Source organism: Panthera onca, chromosome F1, assembly GCF_046562875.1.
Source record: "Panthera onca isolate mPanOnc1 chromosome F1, mPanOnc1 haplotype 2, whole genome shotgun sequence".
NCBI classification, from domain to species: Eukaryota; Metazoa; Chordata; class Mammalia; order Carnivora; family Felidae; genus Panthera; species Panthera onca.
Genome location: NC_138355.1, coordinates 33,392,165 through 33,415,510, shown reverse-complemented (window position 1 = coordinate 33,415,510; position 23,346 = coordinate 33,392,165). Strand labels below are relative to the sequence as shown.

Here is a 23,346-nt window from a genome sequence, read left to right as displayed (position 1 = left end):
GCTAAGCCATTCCAACTTTGTTGTATTCCTAGAACCCTAATTAAGAGAAGTTTTGGAGTTAGAGAGACCATTTACTTATCAGCCATGTATCCTCTAATAAATTACTCAATCTCTCAATATCAATCTCTTCATCTGGGATAAAGATACCTATTTCATTAAGTTGTAGGTTTGTGTGTATACTGTAGGAGGTAGGGAAGAAGTTGGAATTCAATGAGATGTGCATGGAAAGCTCTTTACATTGTGCCTGGCATCAATTTATTACACATACTGATATTTGTTGAACACCTACTCTGTGCCTGGTGTTGTTCTGGGTACTGGGGACAAATGGATACCTATCCCAATGGAGCTTATAGTCTAAAGGTTTAAGGTAGGTACTTAGTAAACCATAGCTATTTTTATTGGTTTTATTAAAACTTCTTATTTCACTTGGGGAATTATTTTATTCATACGTCTTTTTTTTTTTTTTTTTATCAGAAGAGGAAGCCTCCCTGTAAAAAAAATCTTCAGAAATCCAAAAGTAATCATTTCTTTTTCTTTTTACAGGAATACAGGATAGTAGAAATAAGACTGGTATTGAAGAGAGCAGTTCACAATGCCAGAGAAATGAATTCCCTAAAGAAGTATATGAAGGGTCAGCAAAAGAAGACCACCCAACTCTGATGAGTTTGGTGTCTCTGATGAGACCAGTGCAGGGCGGCTGCTGAAGATAAGAAGGTATTTTGCTGTTGGTTTTGTTTTTTTCGTAAAGCTCCCAGATAATCCAAAAGGCTTATCAAGAGATCTAATTAGTTGGGCACAACCCTGGCACCTGTGGGCCAGGGGCTAAATCCTCCCTCGCCAGAGTGCAACCTGGAAGAATATTTCCGCATCTGTGAGCTTCCGCGTCCTTAGCTGAAATGGGCTGATATCAGTACTGAGGTATTGTGAGGATGAAATGAGACAACAGATGAAGGGACTTGTAAACTATAAAGTATATAAAGCAAGTGTTGGGGAGGGAAAATTTTCCTCTAACTTCAAGATCCTTCTGGCTGGTCTAAGAATTGAATTGACATAAGACAGATAACAGGAAAGAATCAAAGTTAATTTGTACGTACAGAGGTCCTACAGATACGACCAAGGCTGGCAGCTTGTTTTATACAAAGAAACAATAAATTAGTGAGGAGTTGACAGGATAAAGAAAACTTATGTTTGGGAACTTTAACTAGTAAGAATTTCGAAACAGAATTTGGACTGGGGCAGTAAGTTAGTAAAAGTAAGAAGGTTTGTTTATAAAGGCTTCTTCACCCTGAATTCTCTCTCTCTGATGATAAGGATGTCTCTCTACCTCCTGGTACAGGGAGGGTACCTTTCACATGGGAGATTAATTTCTTGCTTTCTGGAGACAAAGGAGTGTCAGGGTCTCCTTTTTGCACTGGCTGTTTCTTAAGTAACTTTAACTCAAAATAATCAAGATGCCAAAGTGGCATATTTTGGGGTAGCCTGCCCTGAGCCCCAACACAAGCATTATAAGTTTTTTCTAAAATGTACATTGGTTAGATTAGTTTATCAATTCAGAAAGTTATGTGTGTTGTATCTCAGAGTAATGCTCTATCATTATTTTACAAGGCAATCATTTGTCACATAAGAGAGCCAATTTGAATAATTCTTAAGCCAACAATTTTTTCTCGCTCAAAGGTTACTCTTCCAATAAAGATTTTAGGCTACATTCTAAGGTATCCTATCCCCATTTTCCTAGATTTACTCTTATTTGCTATGATGGGTAGGCCACCACAGGATGTGATGCTTAAGCATGAGCATTATTTTGAGCCAAAAACAATCAAGGCCCAAACGGTTCAGGAAGAAACTTTGACTTTCCCCTTGGCTGCCTAAAAGAATTCAAATAGAGGACCTGGTCCAGAAAGGGAGCAATCACCGCAGATAACTACAGTATAATATGAACTACGTTGGTGGACAGGGAGGAACCAAGTTTGTTAAAATTTCTCTATATCTCATTGTTTCTATATGGCCCTGCAAACATTTACTTACTGAAAATTTATCTTTTTCATCTTCCTGGGATTTTCTTTACTTCCCTTTGAAGTCTCAAACCCCTACTTTCATCTCCATTGTTCAGGATGACATATATATCCCCACTTTCCTGACTGTCTTTGGAATCTCTCATGTTTATGTGGATTTCCTGTACATTCATAATTAAATTGGATTCTGTCCTGACATAATCTATCTCATGTCAATTTAATTCTTAGACCAGTTAGATGAATCTTGAATGGGAGAGGAAAATTTTTCCTTCCCAACAATTGTTTTCATCTTGAAATAATCTGCATGCCAAATGGTACATCTTGGGGCCACTGTTCTGAATCCTTACAGTTCTCTCCTCTGAAACTTCCCTGGAATTTTTACATATTAAAAGCTAAGTTGGTGACTGTGGAAAGAGAAAATGGGTTAGGAGCCAAGAGATCTGCAAAGGGAGAGAAAAACAGAGTAGAATGAGGAGCAAACAGAAAAGAACAAATCAAAGCACATGTCCCATACAACATTAAACCAGTTCCCCAATTCTGGAAATAGGTCGGTGCAACAAAATGTCTGAACTTCATTTACCTGATGAAAAATATTAATCCTTTCTTTTAACAGATATAAGCTAGATGCTATTTGCAGTATTTGATTTACATGGAAGTAGCATTTTTCACTGATGATTGCACAAACTTCTCCTTGCTGGGCAGTGTATCTAGGGTACATTGGTTTTGGAGTGCCATGCAGGCTAAGCTGTTAACTTCTGACTCGAGTATTTTCAAAGTTTGCATAGTGATATCAAACTCTTGTTCCATTACCACAGAGAGATTTCGGATTGCTTTTCCCAATTCATAACCTCCAAAGTTTGGAAATACGACCCTCAATGCTGATAAAAAACCTTGGAGTTGTGATGTACAAGCAGATTTTTTGACTTCCCGAGTGATACATTTACATAGCACGCGTTTAAGAACAGAGGAGCCCACGTTTGTAATTTGCCTGGCATTTAGGGTGGAGTATTCAGTGACAGAAGAGGCCAAGTATCCAAGTTCACATCATTCTGACCATTTAGGTGGGAACGCTTTACATACTTTGTTGCCACATAAAGTAGAAAGACCAGTGTGGTTTACAGACAAGGTTGGAGTTGAACCAACTCCAGGACCTGTAATTTCCAGGACCTGGAGTATTCCATGACTTTTGCCATCGGTAAAGTGAACTTTCATACATTTCCATGATCCATGAGTTCCTGTCAATCTGTAAGATTGCAGACTACTATAGTTGTTCTAGGAAGCCTATAGTCTGGTTTGGGCAGCTGTAAAACTTGGTTCTGGCAGTCAGGAATAAAGGCGGGTTTTAAAATTGGGTGGAGAAAGGATAAAGAGGTCTGTTTGGGGGCTGCATATTTAGTAGCTCTGTCAGTCCTATCATTTCCGAAAGATATAGCATCAGTTTTCTTAGTAGGGGCTGAACAGTGAACACTGACAGTTCTAAAAGGGAGATGAAGAGCTTGTGGTAGGCAGCAGTTATATGCCCATTAGCAATGGGAGTACCTGCAGAATTGAAGAATCCAGAGGATTTCCAAATGGTGCCAACAGCATATTTGGACTCTGTGTAAATAGTAGCAGTTTTCCCTATGTCAAACTATAATCTCTAGTAAGAGCTGTGAGTTCAGCTGCTTGGGCTGACTTTACAGTGGGCAAAGAACATGCCTCCATTGTTTCCTATGGGGAAACTATGGCATAACTAGTTATGTTTCCCCATAAATGTCATTAACAGGAGCCATCAAAAACTAGAAGTTAAGTCTGGGTTGTCTAAAGGGATGTCTGAGAAATCCTCTCATGGCTTTGAGACCATTTCTATAGTTGTAAGGCAATCACCGGGAATAGCGTGGGCTCTCCATTGTCAGGGAGGGGTAGTAAGGTAGCTGGATTTAAAGTGTTACAACGATGTGAGATGATGGGAGGGCTAGTCAAAAGAGCTTGTTTGTAAGTGGTCTGTCACTGTGTAGAGAGGTGCCGTGTCTTATGAACTCGTAAGTGAGCAGACACAGCATGGGGAACGCACAGGTGAATGGGGGAACCTAACGTAAGAGTACTGGCTTTGTCAACCAAGGTGGCAGCTGTGGTCACCACAAATAAATAAACATGGGGGTCAAGCCAATGCCACAGGGTCTAACTGGCATGAGAAATATGCTATTGGTTGTATCTGAGAGCAAAAGATTGTCCTGGAATGCTTGCAGCAATGCCATTATTTTCATGGCAGTATAGATGAAAAGGTTTGTTAAAATTAGGTAAACCAAGAGCTGGGGGTGTTGACAATGTTAGTTTCCAGGCTTGAAAGGAGGTTAATGTCTCTGAAAGCCAGGAAATGGGCTCTGGCTGGTGTCTGGGAGAAGGGCATACAGAGGTTTAACAAGGTCTACAAAATTAGGAATCCTTTGGCTGCAATAGTCAGCTGCCTCCCACCCCCCCCCCCCAATTTACATAACCGTTGATTTGTTTCAGGGAGATAGATGGACAAAATTGATGGATGGTGTTGTGGAGTAAGCTTCTGATGCCCTGAGATGTCTCATGTCCTAAGTAGTTAGTGGTTGTTTGCAACCATTCAAGTTTAGATCTGGAGGCTTTATGGTCTCACTCAGCCAGTGCCTTTAAGGGGATGAGGGAGTCTATACAAGTTCCCTACTTAGTTTGATTACCCCCTGATTAAAATCAGAGGTGACAGGTTGAGATAAATCCTCGGAGCAGATGGTAGAGAAAGTCACATGAGTGTCAATTAAGAAATCCAATTCCTGATCCTCATTTTAAGGTTAATGGTGGGCTCTGGGGTGTGACTGAGGACCGGCTGGCACTGTCATTCAAGGGGGAATTGTCCCTCAGGAGAAAAACACACTCTCTGAGGGTGATAGGGTTTAGGGAAATTGCTTCTTAAATTTTCCTCTTTCTTAATACAGGACAATTTCTCTTCTGGTGACCTGGATTCTTGCAATATCTGTGCTTGTCTGGAGGCGAATAGGGGGAGATCTGAATGGGCCTTGAATTACTCTGAGTCCTGCTTTTGCCTTTCCAAAGATTCAGGTTGCAAAGCAGGAATTGTTGCTATCAGTTCTTTTTCTCCTGCTTTCCTGCAAGCTATTTTCAAAGAATTAAGTAGCTGCCTTCAGGGGCAGCTGGGTGGCTCAGTCGGTTAAGCGGTTAAGCGTCCAACATCGGCTCAGGTCACAATCTCATGGCTTGTGAGTTCGAGCCCCACATCAGGCTCTGTGCTGACGGCTCGGAACCTGGAGCCTGCTTTGAGTTCTGTGTCTCCCTCTCTCTGCCTCTCTCCTGCTCATGCACACACACACTCTCTCTCTCAGAAAATAAACATTAAAAAAATTTTTTTTTAAAGTAGCTGTCTCCATTATTATGCTTAGTGGTTGCCCTCACCAACAGAGCAGGTGGATTTGTTATTTAACATCCGGGAGAAAATTTCCCACTAAAGCAGAAATTAAAAGATTGCTATGTTCCAGGGCTTCTGGATTTAATGCAGTTTGTCTTTGAAAAGTATGTACAGAACATTCAACAAAGGCTTTTATGTGCTCAAAGAAGAGCTAAGTACATAGTTCATAGTACTATGTAGAGTGCTCAAAGGAGAGCTCAAAGAAGAGCTATTATGTGCTCAAAGAACAACTAAGTACATAGTTCAACCTCAGACCAATTTACTCTGAGGGGGAACACCTCGAACATTGCTCCTATGAAGCCTTAGATATCAGCCTCCAACTGAACTGTTTCCTGGTCATGTGCAGGAGGGGCTGGGAATAGCTAGGGCCATCTGTTTCCTTAGTGAGGGCGGTATTCTCCAGGGGACCATCTAGCTTGTCTCATAACCATCATATTGATGTGAAAATGTTGGGGATTATAGCCAATGACCAAGATAGAATTTTTGAGACATGTTCAATGTCTCAAAACAACATGTGAGAAGGTGGTTTTATTAAAACATGGGGACAGGATGGTGGGCAGAAAGAGCTGCACTGGGGTTGTGACGGGTGACTGATTATACCAGGGAGTTAGGGAAAATGTAAGTCTCTAAGGAATTTTGGAAGCAAGGTTTCCAGGACCTCGAGGGGGCTAGCTATGGTTAGGAAAGGGCCATTTATTACTGTCTAATAAAACCTTAGTTATGAGACCCTTTAGATATCTTTCAGGGGGCCATATGCTTAGAGTATATTTGCCAACATATATCTTGGGGGGTAGAGATAAAGGCATTTCAAAAAGAGTTTTTACACGTTTAAGTAGACTTACAGGATCCTGGGGGGTTGGCTAAGAGTGCCTTTTGCCCTCAGCGAAGTGTCATCATCCAGGCAGCTGACTTCCTAGAGGAAGGTCACTTTGCCTGTCTCAAGGACTTGTCAGTGGACTGTAAATTGTAAGGAAATTTAATTGTTTTCTTTTGCCTTTCTTTCCCACATCAATATAATCATGGGTGGGAAGAACAGTCCTTAATAGCCAGTCTAGGCCCGTGTGAGTGGGGTTGTAAATAGCCACTAATCTTTCTAATTTTTCTGTAAATTTGGTAGGATCCTCCCAGAGCATAGGTTAAGGGGTTTTATTTTTATTTTTTTAATGTTTTTTAAAAATTTATTTTGAGAGAGAGAGAGAGCAGGGGAGGGATATAAAGAGAGGGAGAGAGAGAGAGAACACCGAGCAGGCTCTTCATTTTTCAGCACAGAGCCCGACGTGGGGCTTGATCTCAGGAACCGTGAGATCATGACCTGAGCCGAAATCAAGAGTTGGAAGCTTAACTGCCTGAGCCACCCAGGTGCTCCTAGGGGCTTTATAATTTAAAAGATCTGCTGCTGTCCTGGGGACATGAATTCTTTGCCAGGATACATCCACAAAGGACATGGCACAGGAATGCCTGCAACTGGCAGAACTTGATTACAGAGCCCTAGAAAGTGGGAAGAGTCGAATAATAAGAGCAAAGCCCTGTTGCTCTTCCTGGGTGCTTTTGCTCAGTTCACTTGCTGACATTCAGTATTTACCTAAGTAAGTTGTTTTCCCTAGGATTAGAGGTCAGGCAGAAGTGCTCTGCAAATATTGTCAGGAAAGGGAAATTGTAACAGGCAGCTGGTTGTTAAAATGTTTTTTTTCCTGGGGAAGTTGGAGTTTTAAGATTCAAGGAGATGGGGCTGGGCTTTGAGAAGGGGAGTTTATTTTATTTTATTTTATTTAAAAAAATTTTTTTAATGTTTATTTTTGAAACAGAGAGAGACAGAGCATGAACGGGGGAGGGTCAGAGGGAGAGGGAGACACAGAATCCGAAGAAGGCTCCAGGCTCTGAGCTGTCAGCAAAGAGCCTGACGCGGGGCTCCAACTCACAGACCATGAGATCATGACCTGAGCCGAAGTCAGAAGCTCAACCAACTGAGCCACCCAGGTGCCCCAGAGAAGGGGAGTTTAGACCAAGGGTCCAGATCCAAAACTTTGCTTTCACAGTCTGTCTTTGCAAATGAACTCTCTAGATCTTTGTGAGAGCTGCATATTTTACACTGTCTTGTGGGATGCCTCTTGTGTCCTTGGTTAAGGCATAAGAAGGCTTAAGCTTGACTCACTACTGAGATGAATAGATCCTACTCATCAGTGGCCAGACAACAGATCTTCTAAATTAGAAAAACTACTGTATTTGAAAAATTTTAGAGAGCTCTCATCCTAAAGAATTGTCTTATTAAAATTAAAAAGTAGATACAAAAGAATGTAACAGCAAACCTCAGAGAATCCTTTTTCCAATATGAAAAAACAGAAATTAGTCCTTAGACCAAAAATTAAAACTCCGCATCCAACATAAGTTCTTCCTTCTTAAGATCCAAACAATTAAGCAGACCATCTTCTGGCACACCTGTTTATTTTATGTCTAAGAGCTGTGGTCCTGGAAACTGTAGGTATCTAAAAAGTAGGAAAAAAATAGTAAAATCTTACTAAGCTTGTTTTGTGTCCTGGGAGCTTGGCTTGGCTTTCTGCCTGCCTGGGACATGCTGGCTGTCAGTTCTTTCTTTTGGCTATCTTTGAGAATGATTCTGGATCTTGAGAAGGTAATAATCTTTGCACCCTCTTTGAAGACCCTTTGAAGGGTCCATAAAGTTGTTTAATACTGCCAGAAACATTTAGTATCCATCCCAGCTAAAAATTGACAGGATATTTAAAAAAAAACACATTTTTTAAGTAGCTATATGGTTAAAAATTGATCAGAAAGTGGAAGCTGATAGTCAAAGCCTGATAGGAATTTTTTTTTAGGTCTCCTCCCCTATGCTAAAATAAAACTATATACCCTGTTAAATAACAAAAATTCAACTGAGGACATTTTAATGGTCTAATTGGCTTTATTAGTTGATTCATGAATTGGGTAGCATCCTACCTAGGAAGTAGAGGGGAGCTCCAACGGGCTACAGAAAAGCAAAGGTTTTTAAAGGTAGACAGAAAATGGAAAAAAGAAAATTATTTGCAAAGAATCCATTGTTTCAGGCAAAGTTACCTTCTTAAAGGGAATGGGAAGGGCCCATGAGTAAATTTCCTAGTGCTGACCAGGAACTTTTCATGTTGACTACGTAAAGCTTGCACTCCTGGGGGGTTGAAACTGCAGTAAGGTTAGGTACTAAGCCTTTGGGTTACGGAATTGAGACTTTAACCTAATTGATGCCATTTTGGGCCTGTGGTTTTCTTTTTAACAATTTCCCCCCCTTTTGATCAAGCTCTCTGCTGTCAGCACAGAGCCCGCTTGGGATCCTCTGTCCCACTCTCTCTTTCTCAAAAATGTATAAACATTTTTTTTAAATGCAGCTCTAGAGGCAATGCAAAGTCTATCTATTGCTTTCACCAATCCTAAAACTTCCCCATTTTTCTCATAAGGCTTGTAAATTATTGACCTTAAAAAACCAAAGTTCTTACATTCTTTCTCTGTCCTTTCGAGATATAAATCTTACGTTTGTTGCCTTTGCAATATAAACACCCCAGGGGGTATCTAAAACAATGGCCACACTTGCCTAAGACTAAACGGGGTAGGAGCAGGAAAAATGACCTTTTAAAAAATACAAAGTGCTCCACAGCTTCCATAAGATTACTTGTCAAGAGCAAATACAAATCATGTGCCTTCTCCACAAATACTACTGGTAAAAAGCTTTAGCCATCCAAGTAGATAAACTTAACTTATATACTAGTGAGTTTTATATTGCTATACTTGATTCGTAGCTAACAATTTTTAATGGAAAGCTATAAAAACTCTGTTTTCTACATTACAAATATGGTGTTTTTCTACCTCCAGATGGTATTACCAGAATTAACTTGTAAAAAGAGCACTATATAACTGGCTTAAAATTAAGCACTTATAACTCGAGCAGTTCTAAATCTCAAAAATATAGTAGAAACTAAGCTAAATGTTTTTCAGGTTCATGTGATCTAGGAAATTTTTCAGTTAATAAAAGCAAAGTTTAAATTTGTTGGTTTAATAAATATAAGAAATACAGATGGCCAATAGACACATGAAGAGATGTTCAACATCACTCATCACCAGGGAAATGCAAATCAAAGCTCTAAGGACATACCACCTCACACCTGTCAGAATGGCTAACATCAAAAACAAGAAACAACAGGGGCGCCTGGGTGGCTCAGTCGGTTAAGCGTCCGACTTCGGCTCAGGCCATGATCTTGTGGTTCGTGAGTTCAAGCCCCACGTCGGGCTCTGTGCTGACAGCTCAGAGCCTGGAGCCTGCTTCAGATTCTGTGTCTCCCTCTCTCTCTCGGACCCTCCCCCGTTCGTGCTCTGTCTCTCTCTGTCTCAAAAAAAAAATAATAAACGTTAAAAACAAAACAAAACAAGAAACAACAAATGTTGGCGGGGATGTGGAGAAAATGGACTCCTCATGCACTGTTGGTGGGAACACAAACTGATGTAGCTACTGTGGAAAACAGTATGGAAGTTTGTCAAAAAATTAAAAATAGAACACTATATGATCCAGGAATCACACTACTGGGTGTGTACCCAAAGAAAATGAAAACACTAACTCAAAAAAATATATGCACCCCTATGTTTTTTGCAATATTATTGACAACAGCCAAGATATGGAAGCGGCCCAAGTGTCTATCCATAGATGAATGGATAAAGAAGATGTGATATATATGTAACATATACAATGAACTATTACATAACATATAATATATGAATGGAATATTCCTCAGCCATAAAAGGAATGAGACCTTGCCATTTGCCACGACATGGATGGACCTAGAGGGTATAACACTAAGTGAAATAAGTCAGTCAGAGAAAGACAAATATCATATTTCATTCATATGTGTAATTTAAGAAACAAAACAAGTGAACAAATAAAGGAAAAAAGAGACAAAAAACCACAGACCCTTAACTACAGAGAAGAAACTGGTGGTTACCAGAGGGGAGATCAATAGGGGGATGAGTGAAATAGGTGAAGGGGATTAAGAGTATACTTATCGTGATGAGCACTGAGTAAAGCATAGAATTGTTGACTCAGGGTGCCTGGGTAGCTCAGCCAGTTAAGCCTCTGACTCTGGCTCAGGTCATGATCTCACAGTTTGTGGGTTTGAGCCCCACATCAGCCTCTGTGCTGACAGCTCAGAGCCTGGAACCTGCTTCAGATTCTGTCTCCATCTCTCTCTGTCCCTCCCCCACTCATGCTCTGTCTCTCTCAAAAATAAATAAACATTAAAAGAATTGTTGACTCACTATATTGTACTCTTGAAACTAGTATTACATATGTTACTTACATTTCAATTTAAAAAAGAGAAAAAATGTATGATACAGATGCTGAAAAAAATAAGTCTTTAGAGTTATCAGCATTAAGTATGATACTTTTCCACCTTGGTTTACTAAAAGTCAAACAAGCTCATGTTATCTTTGTTACCAAAATTGTCAGCCTAAATAAATAAATAAATAAATAAATAAATAAATAAATAACTTAAGATGGTGGCTAACTGCTTTAATGTTTCATAAATTTTTCATGAGTAATCTTGGTATGATTATTTTTTTAAATGTTTTACTTATTTTTGAGACAGAGACAGAGCATGAGCAGGGGAGGGGCAGAGAGAGAGGGAGACACAGAATCTGAAGCAGGCTCCAGGCTCTGAGCTGTCAGCACAGAGCCTGACGCGGGGCTCGAACTCATGGACCATGAGATCATGACCTGAGCTGAAGTCAGAAGCTTAACCAACTGAGCCACCCAGGCGCCCCTCTCGGTATGATTATTAATAAATGAATTAAATAGATGTAAATATGCATCAAACTGGGTAAATTTCTGGAACTAATGAAAAAACTGAATTCAAGCCGAACAAGAATTAATTATATGGTACCAAGTGAACTGATGAGGATGATTTTAATTTTATGACTTGTTGTTTAAAATATAGTTGGTTCTTTAATCTTCTGTTTTATAGATAGAAGGAAGCCTTTCCTCTTAAGCTATGACTTATAGCAATTTGATAAATTATACCTTTGTAACCAGAATTGAAATATCTTTTTCTCCCTATCTGATCTCTCCAGAATTCAGAAACTCTCAGTGATATTCTTATATTTTCGTGGCAATATAGTTATTTGCCCAAGTTCATAAGAATCTGCTCTCCTTGTAACATGACACAGTTGGAAGATGGTTATATTACAAAGGGTTTGACTGGAATGTCATATTTGAAAGAGACATGCATAGATTTAGGTGTGACCAGACTGCTTTAAGGAACTAAGGTTGACTTTATGGAGTCAATAAAACTCCTTGGAAATATCAGCGTGGTACCTTCCTTGCAGGATTCCTAACAGCCTTACCAGTTGAGTAAGGAAGGTCACTTCCTGGCAGGTACAAGCCTCTCAGGATATTCGGGGGACCCCAAGAAGAGAGTAACTAATCCAAATCTATAGGTATTACAAAGTTTGATTGCAAGTATTTGGTTTGACTTCTTCACCCTGAGAAGCTGTTAAAAGGAGATTCCTTATGAAAAGTTCCAGCAAGCAAACCGAAAGGAGCATATATAATCAATCATCACTCCTGCTGTATTTATATAATCAAGCCAAGCTTATTGAAAGTAGATTTATTTTGCAAACAAATTAGTCTTAGCTTTGCTATCTTTGGTAGAAATCACAGTATTTATAAAGAAAAATTATGTTTCAATAACATACCTTTGTGGATATTAGAAGCTAATACTATTCATCGTAAATTGGACTGGATCCTAAACTCTTCTAGCTATAAATCTTCAAACTATCATTTCCAATTTTTCCCTACCATTGTCTTTAAATCATTAAGAACTAAAACTGCCCTTTTTCCGAAGCCATGCAAACTAAAGTTGGACAACTTGGTATATAAAATTCAGAGAAATCACCACAAGAGCTCATGTGTGGACGATCCTTGTTGACTATTACTATGGGCACCACTCAGAAAAATCACAGAGACACTCAAACTGCAAACTAGGAAAGTCTATCAGATTGCTACTATCTGCCCTCAGTCCATCTAGAAATACTTCAAATCTAACATCTAGAAATCTCAAGTGGCTACCCTCAGAACTCAGAAACTTGTTTACAACTTGTTCCAATCATTAACCATTATTTTTCTTTTGTTTCCACAGAAATGCCTCTGATTAAATACCTGATTGTTTGCATAATATAGGCCTAACTTTGGCAGCCTACCTGAAAGATGGCCTTCTGAAATGAATTTAACTGAACTGACCTGTCGTCAGGACTGAGTCTAGTTCGATGAGACTAAACAATCTACTGGCTCAACTTCTGGACGATGAAATTTCTCGAGGAAATTTCAAAGGCAGGACTGTGGAGGAGCAAAATGTGCCACCCCAAAATGTGTTTCTCTGGCTCAACAAGGAGGAATTTGTGTACTCATGGGGGGAAAATGTTGCTTCTATGAATAAAATCTGTTAAAATATTAGTATTTTTCAGCAAATAAACTAATTTTACCCATTATATGAGACTGACCTATTCCCAGAGTAGGAGACTGATCTAACGGGGTGTGGGGTAACGTGCTTCAATCTGTTCTTTTCTGTTTGTTCATCCTCATTTTCACCTGCATTGTGTTCTCCTTTTATGGATCTCTTGCCACTCAGTTACTAACTCTCCACAGCCACCAGCTCAACTTAAAAAAAAATGTTTGTTTGTTTATTTATTGAGAGAGAGAGAGAGAGAGAGAGAGAGAGGAAGGGACAGAGAAAGGAGAGAGACCAAGAAGGCACCAAGCTCAGCACAGAGCCGAAGATGGGGCTCAATCTCATGAGATCTCACTATGAGATCATGACCTGAGCCGAAATCAAGAGTCGGACGCTTACCTGGCTGAGCCACCCAGGCGCCCCATCAACTTTTAATACGTGAAACATCTAAGGAAGTGTCAGAGGAAGAAACTGCTGAGGTTTAGGACAGGCCACCCCAGGATGTGCTGCTTTGGCATGGGGATTATTTTGAGTTAAAAACAATGAAGGCCCGAAAGGCTCAGGAAGAACCTAAGACCTTTCCCCTGTCAATCTTACAAATAAAATTGCCAGTTACTTTATTTGGGAATAGCAGAGGAATTGCAATTCAGGACAGGCAAACTATGGTGAACATAGGCAAGTCCAAAGAGACAAAGGGAAGGTCAGCTTTTAGTAGGTTTTAGAAGAAAATGGCAGAGGGTTGTTTTGAACAAAAGTTCGTTGGAGGAGCGCCTGGATGGGTCAGTTGCTTAAGCGTCTGACTTCAGCTTAGGTCATGATCTCTTGGTTCGTGGGTTCAAGCCCCACGTAGGGTTCTGTGCTGACAGCTTGGAGCCTGCTTGGGATTCTCTCTCTCTCCTTCTCTCTTTCTCTGCCCCTCCCCCACTTGCATTTTTTCTCTCTGTCTCTCAAAATAAATAAATAAACAACAAAAAAAGAGTTCATTGGAGAAGAACAAGAGTTTGGGGTTGTGGAAATTTCTCACCAGCTGTAAGCAGTGATTAGTGCTTTGTTGCTGGGGCTGGGAGGGAAATTCCTTCTTTTTCTTAAAAGCAAGAGATAAATACCTCTGTGAAAAATGTCCTCCCTTGTCAAGAGAATTCTTGTCTTCCTTCTCCCTGCTGCAAGGAGGGGTACAGGTGCGAGAGCTCCCCTGTCAGGGCTTTGAGACTCCATTTGAAATGAGGTTTCCTTTACTCATTCTTACACCTCAAACTTCCTAGAATAATTTAGATAGGGGACCTGCTCCAGGAAGGGAGCTATCACCACAGACAACTAACTACATTATAATATGAACTAGGTGTGGTAGGCGGGGGGAGGGGGGGAGCTAGCCAAGTCAGTTTGCTAAAATTCCTCTTTGGGTCTCATTGTTTCTGTAAGGCCCAGAAAACATCTGTTCACCAGACGTGCACCCGGTTTCACCTCCCTCTGAATCGCTTCCTTTCTTTTGAAGTACCAGACCCTTACTCCCTTCTCCTTAGTTCAGGATGACATATATACCTCATTTTGCCTGTCTTTGGAATCTCTTATGTTTTGGATTCCCTGTGCGTATGTAATTAAACTTGCTTTCTCCTATTAATCTGACTTACATTGTTTTAATTATTTAACCAGCCAAAATAGCTAAGAGGGTGAGGGAGGAAATTTCCCCCTTCCTGACAGCTACTCACTCACTTCAGACATTACCAAGGTCTCATTTCGTTCCTACTCTAAGGTTGTAGGATACAACACCAGGCATGCACAGTCATGGCCAAATATGTAAAACTGAATTTAAAGTGTGTTTAGTTACGTTTCAGAGGGAGACAGGCCTGGTTTAACCTCTGATATAATTTCATTTTTAAAATTTTGCAATAATGGGGCTGGCCATTTTCCTAGTACTAGTCACTGCCACCTAAAAACATTTGTTGAGTTAGATACCAGTGACTCTGTATGAAATGAACTGCTCTCCGGGAGTAAAAAATTCCCTGTACCCTTCAAGCTTCTTTTATCTGGTCTAAGGGTTAAGTTAACATGAGGCAGATTAACAGAAGAGGAAAAAAAAAACCCCAAAAACCCCAAAATTTAATTATGTGCACACACAGGCCCAATAATGAAATTCAGACCTAAGGCAATGACAAGGCAGGCAGTTTTTAAACTTTTTCATCAAAGAGACAATAAACTTGTGAGGAGTAGACAGGAAAAAGAAAACTTATGTTCAGGAGCTTCAATTAGTAAGAAATTCTAAACAGCATGTGGGCTGAGGTAGTAAATTAGTCAAAAGTAACAGAGTTTGGGGCGCCTGGGTGGCTCCGTCGGTTAAGCGTCCGACTTCAGCTCAGGTCACGATCTCGCGGTCCGTGAGTTCGAGCCCCGCGTCGGGCTCTGGGCTGATGGCTCAGAGCCTGGAGCCTGCTTCCGATTCTGTGTCTCCCTCTCTCTCTGCCCCTCCCCCATTCATGCTCTGTCTCTCTCTGTCCCAAAAATAAATAAACGTTAAAAAAAAAAAAAATTAAAAAAAAAAAAAAAAAAGTAACAGAGTTTGTTTATATGGCCTTCTTGGCTTTAAATTCCCTGTTTCTGCTGATAAGGATTCCCTATCTCTCTACCTCCTGGCACAGGGAGGGTGCCTTCCACATGGGAGATTTATTTCCCCTTTTCGCAGGACAGAGTTAGGTCAGAGTGTCCTTGCACTGGCTGTTTCTTCAGCAGCTTTAATGCAAAGTTATCAGGAAGCCATGGTGGCCCCTTTTGGGGTGACCTGCCCTGGGCCCCTACATTGCCAACTAAAGAAATTGTTTAGGTACTGAGGGTGTTATAATAAGATATAAAATCCAGTCCCCAGCTTCAAGATGCTCAAATCTAGATAAGGGATAAAATATGCAAAGGAAAAGCTAAGTAACCACCAGGAAATGTTCAGTGAGTAGCTCCAAAGGTGTTACTAGTCAGAAGAGGATGACATCTCTAGGGGCTCCAATCATGGAGACAGACTAACAAAGGAGGTAGGAATGGAACTGACCTGGGTACCCATAAAGGATGGGTAGGATTTGGCTAAGTTAAGGGAAGATGGAGAGCATTTCTTACCAGATCAGGAGGCAGACTGCAAGATAAACACAAACATGGCATACTAGAGTCACTGAGTGGCCCGATACGGTGTGATTTCTGCTCTGCTGTGCCAATCCTTCTCTGCTGTTGGTTTTGTCCCCAGTCTGCATACTCAGCCACATCCAGCTCCTTCTGTGATCCAGACCTAAGGCAGAGGTGGCAGGGAGGGCGGGATGGATATTAGCAACCTCCCAAGCCTGAGATCAGGAATTAGTCTTGCTAATATATACCTACTACCATGCTAATGTGTTTTAGTGATTTATAATAAGAACAATAGATTTGGTCTTCACCCCAAAGTGTCTGGCACAGAACTTCTCAAATCTTGGGACTTTCCTGTGCTGAGTTCTTTGTCATGTTAAGGAAGTGACTTTTGGAAAGAACCTAGGGATGGGGCCTGGTTGCCAAGGGAACCAACCTAGTGACTAAAGGATTGGAACTTTCAGTCCCCTCCCCCTTCCATTTGGTTTCTCTGTAAGAACCCAACTGGCATCATGGGCCAAAAGGAACTAAGACAAAAATACACAGAAGGGAAAATCCTGGGATTCTTTTCTATGAATGTTTTACACACACACACACACACACACACACACACACACACACACACACAATGCCTCAAGGGGAAAAAAAGGTACATGATAGGAGGATTCAGGTTTCCAGCCTCTTCCACCCCTCCTTTCCCAACTTAATCTTTCCACAGACTACAATAGCATAAATTCAGCCACTCGGGTGGATAGAGCACGGTAATGGTGATGTAAACTGAAGGTAAGGCTGCTGAAATCTACCCGCTTCCTCATGAAACATAGTGGATTTTACATCTAATAGCCTTGTTCTGGTTTGCATCTTAACCTCTTAGACTGCAGGAGACCTTTGCTCAGGAACAGCCACATCACTCTTGATAGCATCTTGGACCTTGGTTCCTGGATGCCATTCACATCTCAGATTGCTCAACTGCTACTTATTCAAATCTCTCTCAGACTTGGCATTCCACACCCATAATGTAGCTCAATCTCCTCTTGACTCCCAGCCAAGTGATGCTCCCAATACTGTCCTCTCTGGCAGAGAGTAAGGTTTATGCTGTTATTCATCCAAATTTATGATACAAAGTATGATTCATGCCTAACTGGTTAATAAGTATTCAGAGAGAGGAGGCAAGGTTAAGAGACTGGGCTGATACTACAAAGAGATACTGCTGAGTTTTCCCTTTTCTGTAGCCCATTCTTTACTTACGGAACTTTGTTGAACTAAGCATATGAATTTTGTCTAATCCTTTCTTTGGAAGTATTTTACTTTTCATACGTCATAGAAACCGAGAGTCAGAAGAAATCTTAGATCTCATATAGTTCAATTTTCTATGGAATTCAGGAATCCTATCCACAGCACGCCTCGTCCAATACAGGTACCATCTGTTGTCTAGATATGTCGCATAGTGGCCCATTCAACTGTTGACCACCTCTAATAAGAAATCTACCACTTGTTAGGCCAAGAGTAGTTGGTATACTCCATTGTGTGCTGCCCTTTCAGGGCATTCTCAGAGCACCCTCCGGGGAGGAGCTCTACAATTAGGAATTCAGTCTGAGAGAGGTTGGAGGAACTCCAGGGCAATCCAAGCAGGCTTCAATAGGCAAGATGGGATCAAATCTAAGATAACATGAGAACAAGATATAACTCTGAGGAAAGACATGAGTTGATAATAATGGCTTTGGGTAACATTTCCTGGGTATAGTACTGATTACTATAGATCAGAGGTCAGGCACTATTTAAGCACTTCATATTTATCAGCCATTTATTTCTCACAACAATTTCATGAATATTGTCTTCATATTCCAGTTGCAGAAACTGAGGTACGCTGTAACTAGTCCAAAGCCATGCAGCTGAAAGAGCTAGAATTTGAATCCAGGCCAATGGGATCTGGAGCCTGGACCCTAACCACTATATAAACTACCTTAATAACTGTAACTAAGAATGCCTAAACCATGTGCCAGCCATCATTCACTCATTTATTCCTCATAATAACAATCCTATGAAGCATATGCTATCATAAAACAGCTAAGTAACTTGCCCAAGGGTGTGCAGTTAGTGAGTACTGACGTTGGGATTCAAATCCAGGTAGGCTGGCTCTAGATCTGCTTTTCTCCACTCCTCTAAACCCTCTTGATGCGACGCTCCATGTAGATGGTGACAGGGTCAGATACAGAGCTTTGCCACGGGCAGGGAAGGCAAATGACAAAGTGGGCAAGAGCAGAATAGGTGCCAGGTGGTAACAATGTGGAGGGAAATTAGATACTGACTGTGATCCGGGATGCCCAGAGGACTCTCAACACAGTCCTTCTTGCCAAGGACATAGAGAAGCCAAATCATCTCTAAATAGAAAAAGCCTATGTACAATCAGAAAGAATGCCCCCTTACAGAAGTACATTCAGGAAGCTGCCTCCGTGCAGAGAAGGAAGTTACTGTTCCAATCTGGCAGAAGACAAGCTCCAACACACACTGGATAATGGGGAAATGAGGCCTAATATAATCTGCCATTTTCTGGTTTCAGGAAGGGGGTGGGACATTTGCAGATATCTGAATGTTTACTGTGAACATCGGGAATGAAGGTATGACTGGGACAAGTAAAGAAAGGTCCATTTAAAATTCTACCCGTTGCATTCCCTTTCTAAACAGCTTTGCCATGAGCTATTTAGAAACTTTCATGGTACATGAAGGTATTTAAAAAATGCCTCTGAGTATTGAATAATAAGTCGTGCGGAATGTTAAGCAGTGAAATTTGTTTTTTGTTTTTTCCAGAAATCCATAAAATAAACTTCTTAATTAAGACTGAAGTCCTTTGGAGTCCATATTTGGTTATTTGTTTGTTCATTCAGAGAACACAGCTCTATAATTTGAAATATTATCTAAATCAATGTTTAGAAAATCATATTTGCAGGGAAATTTGCAATTCTAAAAAACAGGTTCATTTACAAAGCAAGTAATTATTTAAAATATTAAATAGTAATTCGATGCTTGTTAGCTGCAGTCATTCAGGAAATAGCAATACATTTTCAGACTTGCCCTCATGGAGCTTACCTTCTAGTGCGGAGGGAGAAAATAACCAGAAAAAAAAAAGTAAAATATAGGACATTTTAGACAGTGGTAAGCTCTAAGAAGAAAAATTAAGTAGGGAAGAGGACAGAGGAGGATGAGGGGGAGGAGGAAGAGGAGGAGGAGGGTGGTGACATGTGGCAATTTATATAGCATGGCCAAAAACGATATTAAAATGCACACAGTATTTCTTAAAGTTTAGGATTACATAGTATTTCTTTTTTTTATAATTTTTTTAATGTTTTTATTTATTTTTGACAGAAGGACAGAACATGAGCAGGGGAAGGGGCAGAGAGAGAGGGAGACACAGAATCCAAAGTGGGCACTGGGCTGTCAGCACAGAGCCCAACGCGGGGCTTGAACTCACAGACAGAGAGATCATGACCTGAGCTGAAGTCAGATGCTCAACCGACTGACCAACCCAGGCGCCTCAGGATTACACAGTATTTCACCTGTACTGAGAGGTAATCTGATGTATATCTGAGGCATAGATCTGATATACACCACCAAAATAACGTTAAGAGGCAAGAGAAGATGTCCAGGGTTTTAGGCTTCTAGATAGCAGGACCTTTCAAGATTAAACCCATAGTGAGACACCTCGGATTTAAATTTCACTTTAATAATGAATATTTGGAGTCTTTCTATTTGTTTTATTGCAAAATTAGTTTCCTAAACTAGCAGCAGGGCTAACATTTTCTCTAGAAGACTCTCAAGGCTACGAACGCGTGCTCTTGAGAGCAGGAACTATGTTTCTTTTTTGTTTTTAATTCCCCAGGGCCTCACAGTGTCTGGAACATACCGTTCAAAACAAGTTCGGTACCTGGAACCCACTGAACCCACTGAATGTGCATGTCCAGTAAGTGCTAACTACAGGAGGTGGTCCAAGGGAGAATGCCGAGTCACGAGGTCTGCTCAGGCACAGCACCTGCCACCAGCCTCAGTCATCAGCAGGCTGTGTGTGTGTGTGGTGGTGGGGGGGGGGGGGGGGTGCGGTTCCAACTTCACAAGGGCAGATTTCTGACGAAATCTCTTACTTGGATTGAAACCCTTTCTGGTGTTTTCCCTCTGCCGAGGTGGCACGAACATCTGAAACGTGGTCCTGTCTGCTCTAAAGGAAGGGTCCGATCTTGACAGCTGTGCTGGGGCGAGGCCAAATTCGTCCTCTGACTGTGGACCTGGCCGTAGGGGAGCCCCTCTTCGTCTGCCTCTTTGTCTCCGGCGTTTCTGCCTACCCCTTGCTCCCAGTCCCGAGTGGCCGAGTTGCCCAGGCCGCCTCTCACCCTCCCGCCCACCCTTTGCACCTCCTCCCCACCTCCTTCCTCCCTCTCCCCAGTCTGTTACTCGGGGTTACAGCATCCTTCCGGGGAGGAGGACGCCCAGACTTACCTTCCAGCCCCGCCTTCCGGCTTTCCTCCGGGCAAATTTGCTCCCGCCTCCTCCCTCACGGAAGCTCCCCGATTGGCTTACGCGCCGGGAGGAGACTCCCACTGATTGGTCAGTAGCCGTCACCCGCGGTGACATGACGTTGTTGGGGCGGGGCCTGGTGCAGGGTGCCGCGGGCCTGGAGGCGCTCGAGTACATCTGCTTCGCCTGCGGACTCCGACTGCTCGGGCTGAGGTTCGCGGCTCACACTCGGGCTCACTCTGCCGGGGAAAGGGTCGCATGAGCGGTGGGCCAAGGGGTTGGGGTTGGGGTGCAGGGAGGGCCTCGGGTCCTGGGCCCGGGGTGCGGAGGGGGGAGGAGGGCCGGGGGCTCGAGGCGGCGCGGGGGACCCCAGGGACATGGTGAAGCTGAACGATGAGGAGGGGGCAGCGATGGCACCCGGGCACCAGCCCACGAATGGATACCTCCTGGTGCCGGGAGGCGAGCCTCCCGGAAAGGTGAGCGCCGAGCTGCAGAACGGGCCCAAAGCCGGCTGCCTGACCCTGAATGGAGTGTCTCGGGACAGCCTCGCTGCCGCGGCGGAAGCCCTATGCAGGCCGCAGACTCCGTTGGCTCCAGAGGAGGAGACCCAGACTCGGCTGCTGCCCACGAGCCCCGGGGAAGAGACCCCGGGGACCGAGGGCTCCCCGGCGCCCCAGACCGCGCTGTCTGCGCGGCGCTTTGTGGTGCTCCTGATCTTCAGCCTGTACTCGCTGGTGAACGCCTTTCAGTGGATCCAGTACAGTGTCATCAGCAACGTCTTCGAGGGCTTCTACGGCGTCTCCTCCCTGCACATTGACTGGCTGTCCATGGTGTACATGCTGGCCTACGTGCCCCTCATCTTCCCGGCCACGTGGCTGCTGGACACCAGAGGCCTACGGCTCACCGCCTTGCTGGGCTCAGGCCTCAACTGCCTGGGCGCCTGGGTCAAGTGCGCCAGCGTGCAGCAGCATCTCTTCTGGGTCACCATGCTGGGCCAGTGCCTCTGCTCCGTGGCCCAGGTGTTCATTCTCGGCTTGCCTTCCCGCATCGCCTCAGTGTGGTTTGGGCCCAAGGAGGTATCCACGGCTTGTGCCACCGCCGTGCTAGGCAATCAGGTAAGGACTAGGGTGATAGATGAAAATCGGATCCTTAAAGAACAACATAAAGTACTAGGCTGTATGAGCTGAGCATATGGATAGACCCTCAGGAGGCAGTTGTGTATAAATGAAGGAAAGGAGATGTGTAGTCATAAGATAGGAGGCAGTCTTGGATTAAAGAGGACGTTCGATTTATTTGTAAGGACAGAACGTTGAAAAGCGGTTTAAAGTGACCGCCTTATCATCTTGCTTTGAGAATGACCTATAAAATAATGAACTGAACTGGCCCATATAACCCTAACATCATAGAAAACTTGTCAGCGTAGTAAGGAATGAGACTCACCCCCAGTGTTTTCTTTGTAAAAGGAAGGTGTTGGATTCTGGGAAGTTTGTTCTCATTTTGAGTGAGCAGCTCCTGTTTTATTTTCATTCATTCATTCATTCATTCATTCATTTTAAAAGTTTATTTATCTTTTTTAGTAATCTCTACACCCAACGGGGGCCGGAACTCATGACTCCGAGATCGAGAGTTGCATGCTCTTCCCACAAAGCCAGCCAGGCGCCCCTCCTGTTTAATTTTATATATTAGCAGTCAGCAGAGTGCCTGGCACATGACACTTATAAATGACAGCTAAATAAATGTTCTGGTGGTAAAGACCTCACAACATTCCTGAATCCACTTAGCGATTGTTAACAGTAAGAAAATGCAAGACAGATCACAGATCATGGAACCCGTTGTAAAAGGGTGGCTTATTTTGTCAATTGTTCCTTAAAGTGCTTCCTAGTCCTTCTAACACAATAGGTTCAAATTCCAGCAGCATTCCAGTAGCATTACTAAGTGGAATGGTGTGTGTGTGTGTGTGTGTGTGTGTGTGTTGTAGTTGAAGACTGTTTCTTTTATTGTTAATACATTTTGCAAGTGGAGTTCTGTGATACTTTCTGTACATTGTATTGAGTGTTCATTCAGCTTGAGTAGAACGTAGTTAAAAGTCTGTAAACCAAGAACTTCACGCAGTAAGATTTAGCTAAAAATCTATAAAAAGACTAGCTCTACATGCTTCCTACTTTTTCTTTATTTTCTTTGTCTAAAAGTACAGAAGAAAGGGTAGCTTGAACTGTAGTTGTTGTGTATTCAAAATAATTTATATAACTGATATTTTAGTTGATTGCTTTCATGTGTTTAGATAGGAACTGTTTTCTTAAAGTATTTTTCATTTACAAAATTATATTCAATATTAATACTTCATTGAGCATGACAGAAATATTAACTCCATATCTATGGATTATCTGTTTATAAACAATAAATGGAAATGTTTTCCCATAGGCAGATTTTCCCTCTAACATTTAGCACACCTCTGCCTTCTTCCTATAAGGAAGGTGTTCTCGTCCCTCCTGTGGCTCTAGAAGCTGTGAACTTGCTCATGGCCCCCATCTTCAGCCTAAATTGTGGAGTGATCATTCATAATAATATTCAACATTATTGAATAAGAACCTGGCACCATGCTAAGTATTTTACATGCATTGTGTCCTTGAATTTAATAATGTTAAGGTAGGAACCATTAGTCTCACCATTTTATAGATAAAGAAACTGAGACTTGAAGGGGTAAAATTATTTTCCAAAAGTCACACAGCTAATCGGTGGCAGCATTTATACCTAAGTCCATCTGATTCCAGCATCCTAACTTTTCATTCTCCCATCTCTACTGCCAGGTCTGTAACCTGAGAGACCC

At 42.1% G+C, this 23,346-nt stretch overlaps 2 protein-coding genes and 1 long non-coding RNA gene across 7 annotated transcripts in view; 2 read left to right on the top strand and 1 right to left on the bottom strand.

Annotated features, from left to right (window-relative positions):
• Positions 1 to 20,621, bottom strand: part of SPATA45 (spermatogenesis associated 45) — a 30,743-nt gene extending 10,122 nt beyond the window's left edge. The window contains exons 1-3 of one of the 4 annotated variants that reach the window (XM_060643861.2): positions 16,325 to 16,426; positions 16,014 to 16,179; positions 7,749 to 7,925 (exon numbers count right to left, since the gene is read on the bottom strand). The gene's annotated coding sequence lies outside the window, so the exon portion shown is untranslated. Of the gene's footprint in view, positions 1 to 7,748; positions 7,926 to 16,013; positions 16,180 to 16,324; positions 16,427 to 20,149; positions 20,371 to 20,501 lie in introns of those variants that run through there. The other 3 variants (XM_060643862.3, XM_060643864.3, XM_060643860.2) reach the window with 3 other exon arrangements.
• Positions 52 to 12,922, top strand: LOC132686219 (uncharacterized). Its single transcript, XR_009613521.2, has 3 exons — positions 52 to 367; positions 544 to 714; positions 12,609 to 12,922. It is a non-coding gene; the product is annotated as an uncharacterized LOC132686219 (long non-coding RNA).
• Positions 20,622 to 20,674: 53 nt separating the features above from the next.
• The window catches only part of FLVCR1 (FLVCR choline and heme transporter 1), a 37,295-nt gene continuing 34,623 nt past the window's right edge, over positions 20,675 to 23,346 (top strand). For both annotated transcript variants that reach the window (XM_060643859.3, XM_060643858.3), the window contains exon 1: positions 20,675 to 21,634. In XM_060643859.3, coding sequence (XP_060499842.1) covers positions 20,897 to 21,634 — 738 coding nt within the window. In that variant the 5' untranslated portion in view covers positions 20,675 to 20,896. The remainder of the gene's footprint in view (positions 21,635 to 23,346) is intronic.